At 36.4% G+C, this 13707-nt stretch overlaps 1 protein-coding gene across 1 annotated transcript in view; it reads right to left on the bottom strand.

Moving 5' to 3' along the window:
• LOC149554671 (uncharacterized) overlaps positions 1 to 13340 on the bottom strand; it is a 36300-nt gene extending 22960 nt beyond the window's left edge. The window contains exon 1 of the mRNA XM_089828951.1: positions 13254 to 13340. Within this exon, the coding sequence (XP_089685077.1) occupies positions 13254 to 13340 (87 nt within the window). The remainder of the gene's footprint in view (positions 1 to 13253) is intronic.
• Positions 13341 to 13707: the final 367 nt, after the last annotated feature.

Here is a 13707-nt window from a genome sequence, read left to right as displayed (position 1 = left end):
CTGTAATGGAGTAGTCCTAGATCCTCTTCTTAGTGACCACATAACAAGGGCAACTTGATCATTACTTAATGTTGTTCCCAAGAATTCCTCTTTATCTGGATCCTATAATCCTAAATTATTTGACACAGAATTAAAAATTAAGGCATCAACAATATCCCAATTGGGCAATAATAAAATATTGGCATCCTTTACCATCTGTCTACCCTATTCAAGGGTTATATTCTAGAACTCTTGTATCATTTGTTCCTTTATTTGATTTTGAATAGAGGCTTCATCCATTTTTGGATGCTCTGTTTTCATATTCCTACATCTTTGTTCAAAAATGTGCATGTTTTCCCTCCATGCAAACTGATGGAAAGCCCTAGATTTTACAAAACTGTTATCAGACAAAAATTGCTGACTGGCTTGTTCCAAAATAGGGTCTAATTCCATTCCTCTAAAATCTGCTACAGTTAATTCAAAACTCGGCACAGGAGGCTCTTGGGGGTTCCCTTCATTAATTTCTACTTGAGTAACAAAAACTCCTCCTTGTGACCCCATTTGTTCAATTTGCTCATTGGTGAGCTGCTCTTCCTCAATTCTCATTGGAGTTTGGGAAGGTGAGTAACCTTCATCATGGGATTCCTCTTCCCTTATTATTTTTCTTCTTTTGGGAGAAGGTTCAGGGGGTCTTTCTTCAAGGACAGTACAAGTAGATTCAATTATCTATTTTTCTTTTTTTACAATGGGCATCTGATCCCAAATAACAGTATATACTGTCCTCTTTCACACAACTAGTGGACCTGCCCCTATGTTAGGGGTGAACCCCAATTTCCTCATAACTTCTCTGGCTTTATCTGGAAAAGAATCAATCAAATGTTGTTTCTTCTCATTCATTACCTCCATTATTTTAGGGAATGTATTCATGAGCTTATTTATTCTATCTACATTAGTTGCAGCATTACTAAGAGGATTGTAATCCTTGTCAAAATAATTAATAAACTCCAAAACTTTTGAATAGACTCTCCATTTCTCTTTCTTTGTTTCTTGCTCCTAGAGAGAATATTCATTCCTTATTATATCTTCAGGGAAATAGAATTCATGCTGACTTGGATGAAGCTTGATCCTATGTCTAAGAGAAGAATTAAGGAAATCTTTTGTGTCACAAAAATGAGCATGAGATACTGCCATCTTATACTGAACCAAAAATTTGTAGAGGAAGATCCACCCTTCTTTAGTTATTACAAACTGGTGAGCTATAGTGAAAGTAGGAAAAATTGATCCTGTTCCGCTCTTGTGCAAAAAAGTCTCCTCCACTCCTCCGAACTAGCATAAAAACTCAACTACTCCTACCTTTAAAGGCACATGATAGGGTAGTACATGGGGTGTCCCTTTGAATTCATAAACCCTAATGATAGTTGAGATTGGATATGGGATGATATCTCCCCAATTATGTGAAACTTTTAAACTATGGGATCTATCCATAGGCCTAACAAGGTGCATTAGTGCCTTAGGAATTCTAGGATTGTCACTTAATATGAGGAATCTTAGTTTAGAAGAAAAGTGCCTATCAAATCTAACAAAACTAGCATTTTCTGCTTCCCCAGTCATGTCTGCACTTCATAATTGAACTGGTAGTACTTCCCCTTCTTGTTACCTATTTAAAACCATTTCTTTACGAAAATATGTAACCCCTTTAAATAGAAACATATGCATCAATAGGAAGTACTGACCTCAAACCTTTTCCACCTTGCCCTTTACAATTCCCACCAATCCATTATGAATCTCATTAGCTAGGTAACATGTAAAATTAAAAATTATTTCTACACCGAAAGAGGAGATTTGGGTGATCATATACATGAAGCTCACAGGAATAAAATCTTCTTCACCCTCGCTGAAGACTTTGCACAGGGTCCTGTATAGCTCTACTTCCCTGGCATTAAAGCATGGTTTCTTGAAAGGTTCTTTAGAAGATGATGTTATTGCTGGTAGGTTTCCAATTTTTCCTATGTGGGCCTTCAGTGTACCTTGTCTAACTACATCCCTTTTGGACATATATTCTTTTTCTAACTCTATCAAATTAATGGGCACATGATATCTAGTGAGAGGTCCCAGACTAAAAACTTCCCTAATTTCTTCTGGACTGATGGTAATTAAAACCTCACCATCCATTCTTCTCACTACCTTAGTGGCTTGATCATAACTTTTCACTACAGCTTCAAGAAGGTCATAATCCATAAACACACTAGGAACAACTAGCTTTCCAAGATCAAAATTCCATATATTGGCATGAGGGGCATATAATTTCCTTTCTGCAAACCACTTTTTGAACAAACTCAAACCAGTTTGAGAAGTTTGAGCATCCTGGACCCAATTACCCTTATCATACAATCCATCAGCTATCCTTAGCCTAGGGTTCAAAGAGGTTAACCTTTTAACTTGCACTGTCTCTATAGTAGACTCAAGGAGCAACTCAAGCAAGTCATCGTGCACATTTCTATCCAAATAGTTTATTTGACCTAAAAATCCCTTCTTTGGAGGCATCTTGGACTATTTTTTAGAACTGGAAAAACCTATGAAGATTATGGTAGTACTACTTACTTGAATTTCGTCTCTGTTTTCCTCTGTATTTTTGCATTCTTTCTATGAATAGACAATTTTGCAAATTCTACCAGACTTTGGCACACTTTCCTTCAGCAATTGCTTCTGCACAAGAGTGGCTCAAAATCTTTGCTCGCGTAAGATGAACTGATGAAATCTTCTATGTTATACTCTATTTTTTCATGCACGATGCTTTCATGTCTAATTAATATAGAGAGTGGCACCACATTTTGTATTTAAAACTATGTCATTGATCTTCAAGAATCCTACGATCATGTGATATAGAGAGAACAACTAGGCGTTGTGCTTGACATGTTAATCATTTCACCCAATGAGAACTTACCACATACATAACTCTTTCCTTGATGGCACTTATATCTGGACCCACTGGTAACTGAGGACATGTGTCAGCATGTCGCTACTTCAGTATGCATAAAGAACGAGCACCTTGCCATAGCGAAGTAGCGACAACCGTCAATCTGATCCAAAATCGGCTGATGATATGTTACTAAGCTTGCTCAGAAAGAAGGTGGTGGGCCCTATTCGCTATGTCACTATAAATATCTCTCTCGCAACTCTTCATAGAAAGAAGATGATGACCGTTGATCATATGTTTAATCAAGGGTGGGGAAACTACATGTATTCTTTTGATTCATATTTGCTACGTCGCATAGCTTAAAGAGCATGCAACTTTTCAAAGTGAGGTAGCAAGGACTATTGATTCCGTTCAAATCTGAAACTCAGGATCTCTTTGTACATTTTATTAGAAGGGCATTGATGAAATATGAAATTCTGCATAGTTGGCACCTTTCAGGATTTTACTTTAGTCCTAATTATCATCCCATGTCACCAGAGGTCCCACCGACTCTTCAATTTCACAGGGCCTCGCTACTTCGCTAACGGCGAGATGTCCAAGTTTTTCGATAGCGAGGTAGCGAGCTTCGACACTTTAATGAATTTTGACACCATGAAATGCAAGGGGGGATCAGACAATTATTTCTATTATTAAACTACTTCTGACAACAACATTTATTACTTGTCACACCACCTAGTATAGTCACGGTACTGACAATTTGCAATGTCATCGGCTCTTGATTTCACGAGGCCTCGCTACTTCGCTAACGTCAAAGTGTCAAAATTTTTTGATAGCGAGGTAGTGAAGTATCAAAAAATCATCATTCTGTCTCTGACTTTAGACTGCTTTCGCTAGGTCCCCTTTCCTATTTTGACGATAATCTCAATGTGTACCTGCATAATAAATCAGTCAGAAAACAAAGCTCCGACTATCGTATCTTCATTTTGCGGTCCCATTTTATAAATTATTCAGCACTCACTACCTTGCCATACATAAAAAGTGCCCATGTTTGCATAGCGAGGTAATGACAATTGTAGATCTACTTAGATCAGACGGCTGGGGCAATATGAGAGGAAATGTATCTCGGGGGCACAGAAGATAAAAGGCGATAGAATATTTGTCTTATTTGAAAATTCAAAAATTTTGTACCTGACATTTTATGAATAGAAAGAACATAGGGTTTTCATAAGGTTTTTTCAAAAGGCTAGCCAATGGATGGATTATCCAGAAACCCTATGTTTCACTTAGAAATAAAAATTTGACTTTTCTACAATTGGACAAAAACTTCTGTTATACAAAAAGTCAGACCAATAGTGGCTCTATCTAGGGATGATAGACTACTTGAGTCTATGCAAGAACTCAGAATCTATGGGAGAGAAGACCACATACTTGGTGCAAAAATGACAACTTCTTTAGAGAGCACAAAACAGAAGACAAAAACAAACAACCAAATTGCACAAGGATACTTACAAGGATTTACAGAAAAAAAAAAACAACAAGAAACCATACAACTACTGTTCATGGAAGAAAATAAGTATTTTTCAAGAAAGATACCTCTTCAAGAACTGTCCATGAACTGGCAATTCAAGAATATTGTCAAATATATCTTTGAGTATATAAGAATCTTCACCCCAAGTATTCTCAATGAGATATGGGCCTAACCAAATAGGATCAAATTTGCCATGTTTTCCTTTATCTTCAATTCTGGCATTCCACATTAAGACTAAATCTCCATTTTCAAATTTTTTGCTTACAGTTCTTTTATCATAGAGTGTCTTGACTTGCAATTGCAACTTTTGGTTCCTTAAAGATGCTTCTTTTCTAGTTTCGGTTCATCCTACAAATTCATCCATTCTTTCTTGCATTTCATCTGTAGTATCTTCATCATATAACTGGATGTAATTGTATAGTCCCATCAAGTTGTTCTGAGGCATTCTGGCTTGAATCCCATACACTAAATCAAATGGAGCTACACCAATTTCTTTCTTTACAATTAGTCTGTCAGCCCAAATTGCGAACTGTAACTTGGAATCCCATGCCTTTTTATTATCATCCAAGGTTCTCTTAATGACCTTCAATAGGCTCTTGTTTGTGGACTCAACTTTTCCATTCCCTTGTGGATGATATGGAGCAGATGATGACCTTGTCATTCCATATTTATCACAAAACTTGATGAACTCCTCAGATCTGAAGCACATAGCATTATCTGTTACAATTCTTTGTGGACATCCAAATCTAGAAATAATATTATTCAATAGGAAATTATTGACCACTTTACTTGTTGCATTTCTTGTGGGGATAGCCTCTACCCATTTTGTAAAGTAGTCAGTGGCAACCGGAATCCAAGAATAGCCAATGCTAGACTTGGGGAAAATCCCTCCTATGAAGTCCAGACCCCATTGTTGAAAAGGTGCCTGAATCTCCACTGGCTTCAATGGACTATTTCTTGAGAACTTTAGCTTTCTAGCAAACCTCTGACAAGGATCACATTTCCTAACCATAACTTGAGCATCTTTAAAAAGGGAAGGCCACCAAAACCCAGCTCTCATTATCTTATGTGCAGTAGTTTTGGCCATGTAGTGTCCCCCACATACTCCAGCATGCATTTCTTTCAAAACCTCTTTTGCCTTTTCTTTATCAACACATTTCAACAGAACTCCCTCAAAATTTCTCCACCATAGGTTATTTTGGACAATTATATACTTGATGGCTAGCAATTTAGTATTCCTCTTTTCATTGTCAAGCAGATGGGGAGGAGCTTCCATATGCTGCAAGTAATATATGACATTGGTGTACCAGTCACATTGGTCCATGTCACATAAGTCAACTCTGAGATCATCATTCACTAGATTTATCTGATTAGCTTCTAGATTAGTTTCAGCCATGAGTTTGGCCAAACCTTGACCTCTTACTAACTTTGTTATTTGTCTATCAATGTTAAATTCCTGGATTCTATTGATCCATCTACACCTCCTGCCTAATACTTCCTGTTGAGAGAATATATCTTTGACTACAGCACTAGGTACAAAAGCGATAACAGTAGCACCTACCAAGTAACTTCTGAAAGCTTTTACAGCCTTTACCAAAGCATATTCTTGCTTTTCATTTATCTCATACTTAAGTTCAGCAGGCTGTAGTGACTTACTGAAAAAGGCAATAGGCTGCTCATATCCTTCTTAATTTTTCTGTAATAAGACTGCAGCTACAGTATGGAATGATGCAAAAAAGAAAATATGCATGGGTTTTGCATAGTCTAGGGTCCTCAATATTGGAGCATTCTTTATTGCAATTTTTATATCCTAGAATGCTTGTGAAGGTTCACCATTCCAATCTATAACAGCTCCCTTCTTGAGCATCTTTGAGATGGGTCTACTGATTTCAGCAAAATTGGTAACAAATCTCCTCAGAAAATTGACTTGGCCAAAAGAGGACTGAATTCCTTTCACATTTTTTGGTTTGGGGACTTTATCAATAGATGCTACCCTTTCAGGGTCTATTTTTACCCCATCCTTAGACACTATGTGTCCTAACAATTTACCTTCTGTGACCCCGGATGTGCATTTTTTGGGTTTAAAGATGCTCCATAGTCCAGGGCTCTTATAAAGATTTTTTCCAAATGTTTGCAGTGATCTTCAGCCTTATTAAAATACGCTATAAGATCATCCTAATACACAACCATAAATTTGTCAATATACTCATGAAATGCTACATCCATGGCTCTTTGGAAGGTAGCTCCTACATTAATCAAGCCAAAAGGCATCCTTACATACACATATTTTCCCCATGGGGTTGTGAAGGTTGTCTTGAACTATTCACTTTCTTTTACTAGAACTTGATTATATCCAGAGAAACCATCCATCATTGACATCAATTCAGAGCCAGTCACTTGCTGTAACATGGCTTCCATATTAGGTAAGCCATAATTGTCTTTCAGAGATGCAATGTTTAAATTTCTAAAATCAACACAAAGCCTAATATCTCCATTCTTCTTCCTGACAGGAACCAAGTTTGAAACCCAGGTGGAATTCCTGATCGATTTAATTATCCCACCATCTCTTAGTTTTGTCAGTTCTTATTGCATTTTTGGGGCAAGGGTAGGATTGATTGGTCTCTGTTTTTGCCTAAAAGGTCTTACATTTTCCTTCAATGGTATGACATGCTGGAACAAATCCTCCCTATAAGACTTAAGGTCATCATATGACCAAGCAAAAACATGTCTGTATTTTCTAAGTAGGTCAAACAATGTTTTCCTAATTTCAATAGGCATATTTTGGCCAATATAAACCCTTTTAGGAACTTCATCAGTACCCAAGTTTATTTCTTCTAACTCCTGGGGTTTGGGGTTGTTAACTCTTGATTTTACTCTGTCTTAGCTATCAAAAATATTTTTCAAGACTACTAACCTCTTCGGCATCTTATTTGTTTTCAATTGCATTATTTCTTGACCAAAAATGGTTTCAATCAGTCCACTGCAATCCATCTCCTGATCGTGGTACTTGTCTTCATTTAACAAAAAAATTGTAATATATTTGTTATCTTCAAAAACCTGCCAATTTTCAATGTTGTCAGGTATGGAAGGTTTGTTTTGCACCTCAATCTGGGAGATTCCTGCAAATGATATTTCTTTTGGCTTGATTGCTACATTTGCCAACAAATCAGCCATCTTGTTTTGGGTCCTATCTCTCCATGAGATCCAAAATGCATCAAAGAATTCTATCTGATCCCAGACTGCATTTCTATATTGTTTCAATCTCCTATTCTTGGATGAGTAGGTTCCTTTGATCTAAGAGATAATTAGTTCAGAATCCCCTATGACAAATAATTTCGTAATTTTATGATGTATGGCAACTTTGAGTCCTAGCAGCAATGCTTCATATTTTGCAATATTATTAGTGTAAGCAAACTTCAAGGTGAATGAATACCTAAAAGTGTTATTTTCAGGGGACACAAAGACTACACCTGCCCCTGCACCCTCTTTAGAACTAGCCCCATCAAAGAACATTGTCGATAATTTTGGTGAATTCATGCAACATTCAACTTCATTTTTGATGATAGCAGGTAAGTTTTCAACTTCCTGAATAATTAATTCAGCCCTGAAAGCATTAATCCAAGTATCTAGGAAACAAGTGGTATCTTTGTCAATTTCTTCACCTAAGATGTGGTTAACCCTAGGTTCCCTATTTACCATGACAGTTTTGTCCCCTATATGAAATGTGGCATAAGTAAGATCACATTGTAGGCTTCCCCCCATGGAAGCACTCCATTTTTTGGAGAGTAACATTCCATAATGTGGAGGTATATCTACCACAAGGACAGACATGGTTAGTTCCACTTCAAGATATGCAGCTAGTTTGAATGGTAAGGCATTTATAGTACCTATGTCTGGGACTTCCCTAGCATCCATCCCTCTACATCTGCCCTACTTGGTATCCACCTTCAATCCTAAGGCTTCCATTACTTTGAAGGGCATTATAGTGTTGGAAGCTCCTCAGTCTATCATGCAATTTTTTAAGGTCTTCCCTTTTATGATTAGATTGAGGAAAAAAGGATCAATATCTTCTATGAATGCCACTGAGGAATCATCTAGAAACATTTGAGGAATCTAGAATATGATGCCGCTGTCCTCTATTACTAATGGGGTCTGTTGGGATATAGTTTGATCTACAATAATATTATTGTTTGCTATTCCACCCAACCATGACAAAGCCTTATTCTTATGCTCTTCAATTCTAAAAAGTTCAGACAATGGCACTTTTACAGTAATTTGAGATAACATGGATATCATATCAATAGGTTCAACCATAGTAGGTTTTACAATAGTACCTAGAATCAGATTCTTTTGAGTAGTATGCACCACATTTTTCTTGATAACATCCGGTTCTTACTTCTTTGGTTGCACAACTGGTTTTGTTGCTTCACTTATCTAAAATTGAACCTTCTTCTTTGGTTCCCATTTCTTACCCTTGTTCTCCTTGATTTTAGGCACATCTACATTGACTTTCTTGTCTTGATCATTCATCTTATGAGTGATGTCTTTGATGAATACACTAGATGGCCTTCCTGCATCATTATTTATTGCTCTATTTCTCAAATTATAATTACTATGGACTTGTGAAATCATTTTTGTTGTAATTCTATCAATTTCCTCCTTGGAGGGTATTCTTAAACTTGTGAGACCCACATCAAAAAATGTAATGCATACCTTATCTGTATCACACCCTTCATCATCTAAAAACACTTGCTGATGATGTAGCTAGTAAGCAATTCTCTGGCTAGTAATATCATTTTCAGGCTCTTCTAAATTAGAATCTATCAAATCATCACACATGCTCACCATATTGCAGCTTATATCATCATGACTTTTCTCTTCATTTTCTTCTTCAGCTTGCACTCCTTGGGCTTGGGCAAATGACTGAGCAACAACACAATAATTAGCAGAATGAGGTAATTGGCATATAATTCACCATGGTACATCATCATTCATATTTATAGTGTTCCTTTGCAGGGGGTCTGGAGTACCCTTATCCTTCACATTTTGGATCTAGTTGGGAACTGGTTTACCATCTTTCCACTGAGTGGTGTAAGGGTAATTTTGCATCCTAGGCTGCCTATTAAAATTGTTGTTATTCACAGGGGGTCTTTCAGCAACATTTGGCTTATTGAAACTAGAGGGATTCATCTTCTTGAGCATTTCTAAAACCTAGCCTATAGTAGGTTCTTCGGGCTTTTTTCCTATAGGAGTTTTGTCACCCTCCCTTTTATCATTGTTCTTAGGATTAAAAAGCTTAGGATCATCCCTCCTACCTAGTTTGCCAGATGCCTTCCTATTATTCTCTATATTTAGTGGAACTTTATAGGCATCTCTTAAAGTTTTAGGATCCTTATCCCTCAATTGATAAGCCATTTTTCTATCAAAAGCATTGAAATAGGTTGTGAGATAGACGTCTTCATTTAACCTCATAGCTTGAAAAATTTTGTACATACCTTTTTCGAATCTCACATTGAAATCAAATGTGAACTCATTTGGATTCTTCTTGATATTGTTGAACTCGTTCAACATGAACCCTGCATTAGTGTTATCCCCATATTGCTCCTTGAACAATTTCTCCAAATCACTCCAGGAGGTAATACTGTCATCAGGCAACCTCCTAAACCAATCCCTTGCATCCTCTGTTAGTGAATGCACAAACAATTTCATTACCATGTCTTCATGTTCAACTTCATAATCATTCAACATGTCAATGAAAATCCTTAAATGTTCTTCACCAGTAACAGCATTATTTCCAGAAAAATTAACCACTTTATCTCTTAAATCAAATGATATGGGATGTGGGGCACCAAGAATACCAACAAATGATATTTGTCTATACTTTTCCAAGTATATAGGTTTCTTCTGGAAACCAAGAACATTTGAGGTACTAGCTATATTAGCTTGACTTAGGGGAGCAGCTTGGGACTGTTGTGGTGGGACAAATAAGACTTGGGTGCCAATAGAGGAAGATGAGGTAGGAGCAGATTAGGGTACTTCCTGAGTTGAAATTGTGGGACCAGTAACTGGTGCAGGATTTGTAGATGGGATAGACAAATTGGTCCATGAAGCCAATGCAAAATTAGACTTTATGAATTGGATTTTCCTTCTAGTTTCTGCAGCTTGAGCTTCATTATCAACCTTCTCAAGTTCTTTTGCAAGATTTTCCCTCTCTTTTTGAGCTTTCTCAAGATCTAGATCTAATTTTGACATTGAGGGTTGTATAGGTTTGCTTGGTATAGCTTGAGGCTCATTTATTTGGATTCCTATAGCCTTGCCTTTCCCTTTATCTTGAGCTTTTGCAGTGGGCTCTACAAGATCAACTTGAATAGGTTTATAGGCTTGAACTTGAGCAATAACTGGTTCTTGTCTTTGATTTAGGCATTTCTCCTGTTCTTGAACTTTAGCTCTCAGATTATCAACATCTCCAAAAAAATCCTTATGGAGAGTTGTGGTATTTTCTTCTAAATTTTTATTTTGCTCTTTCAAAGCAGCCATCCTTCTTAGCAGAGCATCTCTTTCTATTATGGCATCCAAGGTGGCTTGCTCTTTCTCTTTTTCAAGATGAAAGTGTTTAGCTTCTTCCTCAGCAATCCATTTCTTCAAAATTCTATTTCAGAGTGCACTTCTTTAGGATCTGTAGAAGTTGCCTTGGAATCAGCAAGGTCATCCAGATCTATAAGGTTTGGTTCTACATATGGGGCTATTCTAGGATTAAAAGGATTATCAAATGAACTCCTAAATCCTAGCTTATAATTCATATCTGCTACAAGATCTAGTCTTAATGAAGCAATTCCCATAGTAGACACGTCTTTGTCTTGAAAAACTCTCTCATCTGGTAATGGGGTACTGAATATGCCTCCTAAGAGTCTTGTAGTTTCGGATTTAGAGCTAAGCGAAGAAGACTCTCTTCCTATTACTGGTTGATAATGGGAATGACGGATGCACTACCTCTGGGTTTCCAAGTAGGATTTGGATCTATCTTTTTCTTATTTTGGTTCTTCCTACCACCTTGGGGTAAATTAGTATACATTGATACATCAGGATTGGCTCTCATGTAAGCTCTTGTGTTTTTTCTCTTGTCAGCCATATTCACCTTTTGTTACAATAAGCACTAGCTTCAAAACCTTGATTGAGTCACCACCCTATTTAGGAAAAATATATAATAACACTTTCGCTGACTGAAGGAAAACAATACACAAGTAGAAACAAAAAAATATATGGCACAGACAGACCAATCATTGATGTCGTAAGACTGCAACTCTTGCTTGTTAGATAAGAGACTTGGATAGGCTGGATACGTTAGTGTGTAGCAATGGTACTTGGGCTCTATCTTCTTTAAATTCTCAAGGTTTGACACTAAAAGATTTCCTTATAACCGTGGGAAAAACATAGATCACATGACACACATGTACAAAATAGGACCAAAGAAACCGCAGTACTTTTCACAAATTTTTTGGACAACTCCCCAGCAGAGTCGCCTTTTTGTTGGTGTTTTAAAAGGTACTAAAACTACTAAGCAAAAAAATGCTTAATACCAGAATGACAGTAAATACACAATCTAAAGACTGGCCTATTCTTATTAACAATTTCATATGTAAGGTATTTGGACCCAACTTCAACAAAACCATAGATGGTTTTCTACTCTTTTGGCTCTGCAAAATCAGGGTGGGTATACCCAGGGATGGTTCAAAACTGGAACAACTGTATGAGGATTATTCTTATTTTCATTCTGATTCTCATTTCAAGATCCCCAAAACATATACATAATTCTTACTAACTTGGTAAACACATCCCATAAAATAGATATGGCCAAGAATTCTTCTATTGATCTACATATGTTTTTAACAACAATGGCTAACTGAAGCTAAAACATTCCTTGCAGACAAGTGCTGGCCAACTTTGAAGATCTACAGGAAATAAAAGTAAAATTTGATTTGATGATGCATTTGAATAACCATTTATAATATATTTCTCTTTCAACTGAAATAACTTGATCAGTGCCTAATCCATTGGGGTTCAGAGTCTATTGCAGATTCTTAGATCTAATTTATTGCTTTACAACAAATTCTATTAGCAATTCTTATCAGAATTTATCATTCAAAATCCTTTTCAATACTTAAGAAATCTCATCACATTCATCAAAGCCTTTATTTAATCCATTGAGCAATGATAAATGGATATACAACCTAACTAGATTGCATTCAATTGCACAAGATTTTACTCATACAACATCAAGGTAGATAAGTATTTAAAAGGAGACAAAACTCAGAAAGAACTGATATGGGGACAGTTCATAATTTGTATTCATTTCCTTTGAAAATGGTATATCCTTTGCAATAGACTCAGAATGGCCTTCAGAAAGAAACACAGCTCATTCTATATTCATGTATTCTCAGAGAATTGACAGAAAAAATACATTACAAACTTGCTTTCAAAATTTGGACCAAAAACCAAACTAAGCATAGTACTTAGAACAATAGAATTTAGACCCTTCTTTAGCCTTGGGATGTCACTTAAATAGTGTGAGATGCAACAAGCTTCAGGCTAAAGACAAATGACAAGTGCCCTTTTAAAAGGCACTTACATACACTTCTGTCAAAAAGACAAGAACAAAATAACAGAAAGGCCTATTACATCAAACATTCCTTGGTGGGTCTCTTTCTGTTATGCTTTTCAGTTGTTGAGATAGGAAAATATGATTTGATTTTACAATCATTCTTCATCCTCAGAGTACATAGCCATGAGGTCTGAAAGTGATGTATCATCTTCAGTTACCTCCAAACTTACTTTAACCTGGGGATCTTCCGTGTCTTCATTACTAATGATGAGGGTAACTGTTACTTTTGCATCTTCCTCCTCATCTTCTCTTGACATCTTTTCTATAAACTGATTTTTCCATTTATTAAAAGAAACATCATCTGGCCAATCAAAACTTAGAGCTTCTCTTTGTATCTTTATTAAAGAATTTGCACTTTCTTCTAAATCATCAAATTCTTTTGTCATAGTAGTATAAAATAACTGTATTTTTACTAGCTCTTCATTTGTCTTCGACCAGAACTAGTGGCTAGCCTCACTCATGATGTTTATTATTCTTTCATTAAATAAATTGTCCAACTCCATTTTCCACTTTTCCTTTTCCTTTATTGTATCAACAGATTCTAAAGCACAAGGAAATAAAGTGAATTTTTCAGGCATATATTGGGAAAAATAGAGTGTTAATCTTCTCTGTAAAGAATCTCTT

The sequence above is a fragment of the Cupressus sempervirens genome, chromosome 5, assembly GCF_028749045.1.
Source record: "Cupressus sempervirens isolate cs-2001-9-10 chromosome 5, ASM2874904v1, whole genome shotgun sequence".
NCBI classification, from domain to species: domain Eukaryota; kingdom Viridiplantae; phylum Streptophyta; class Pinopsida; order Cupressales; family Cupressaceae; genus Cupressus; species Cupressus sempervirens.
The sequence above is the reverse complement of the archived record's forward strand: the minus strand, read 5'-3'. Positions and strand labels throughout refer to the sequence as shown.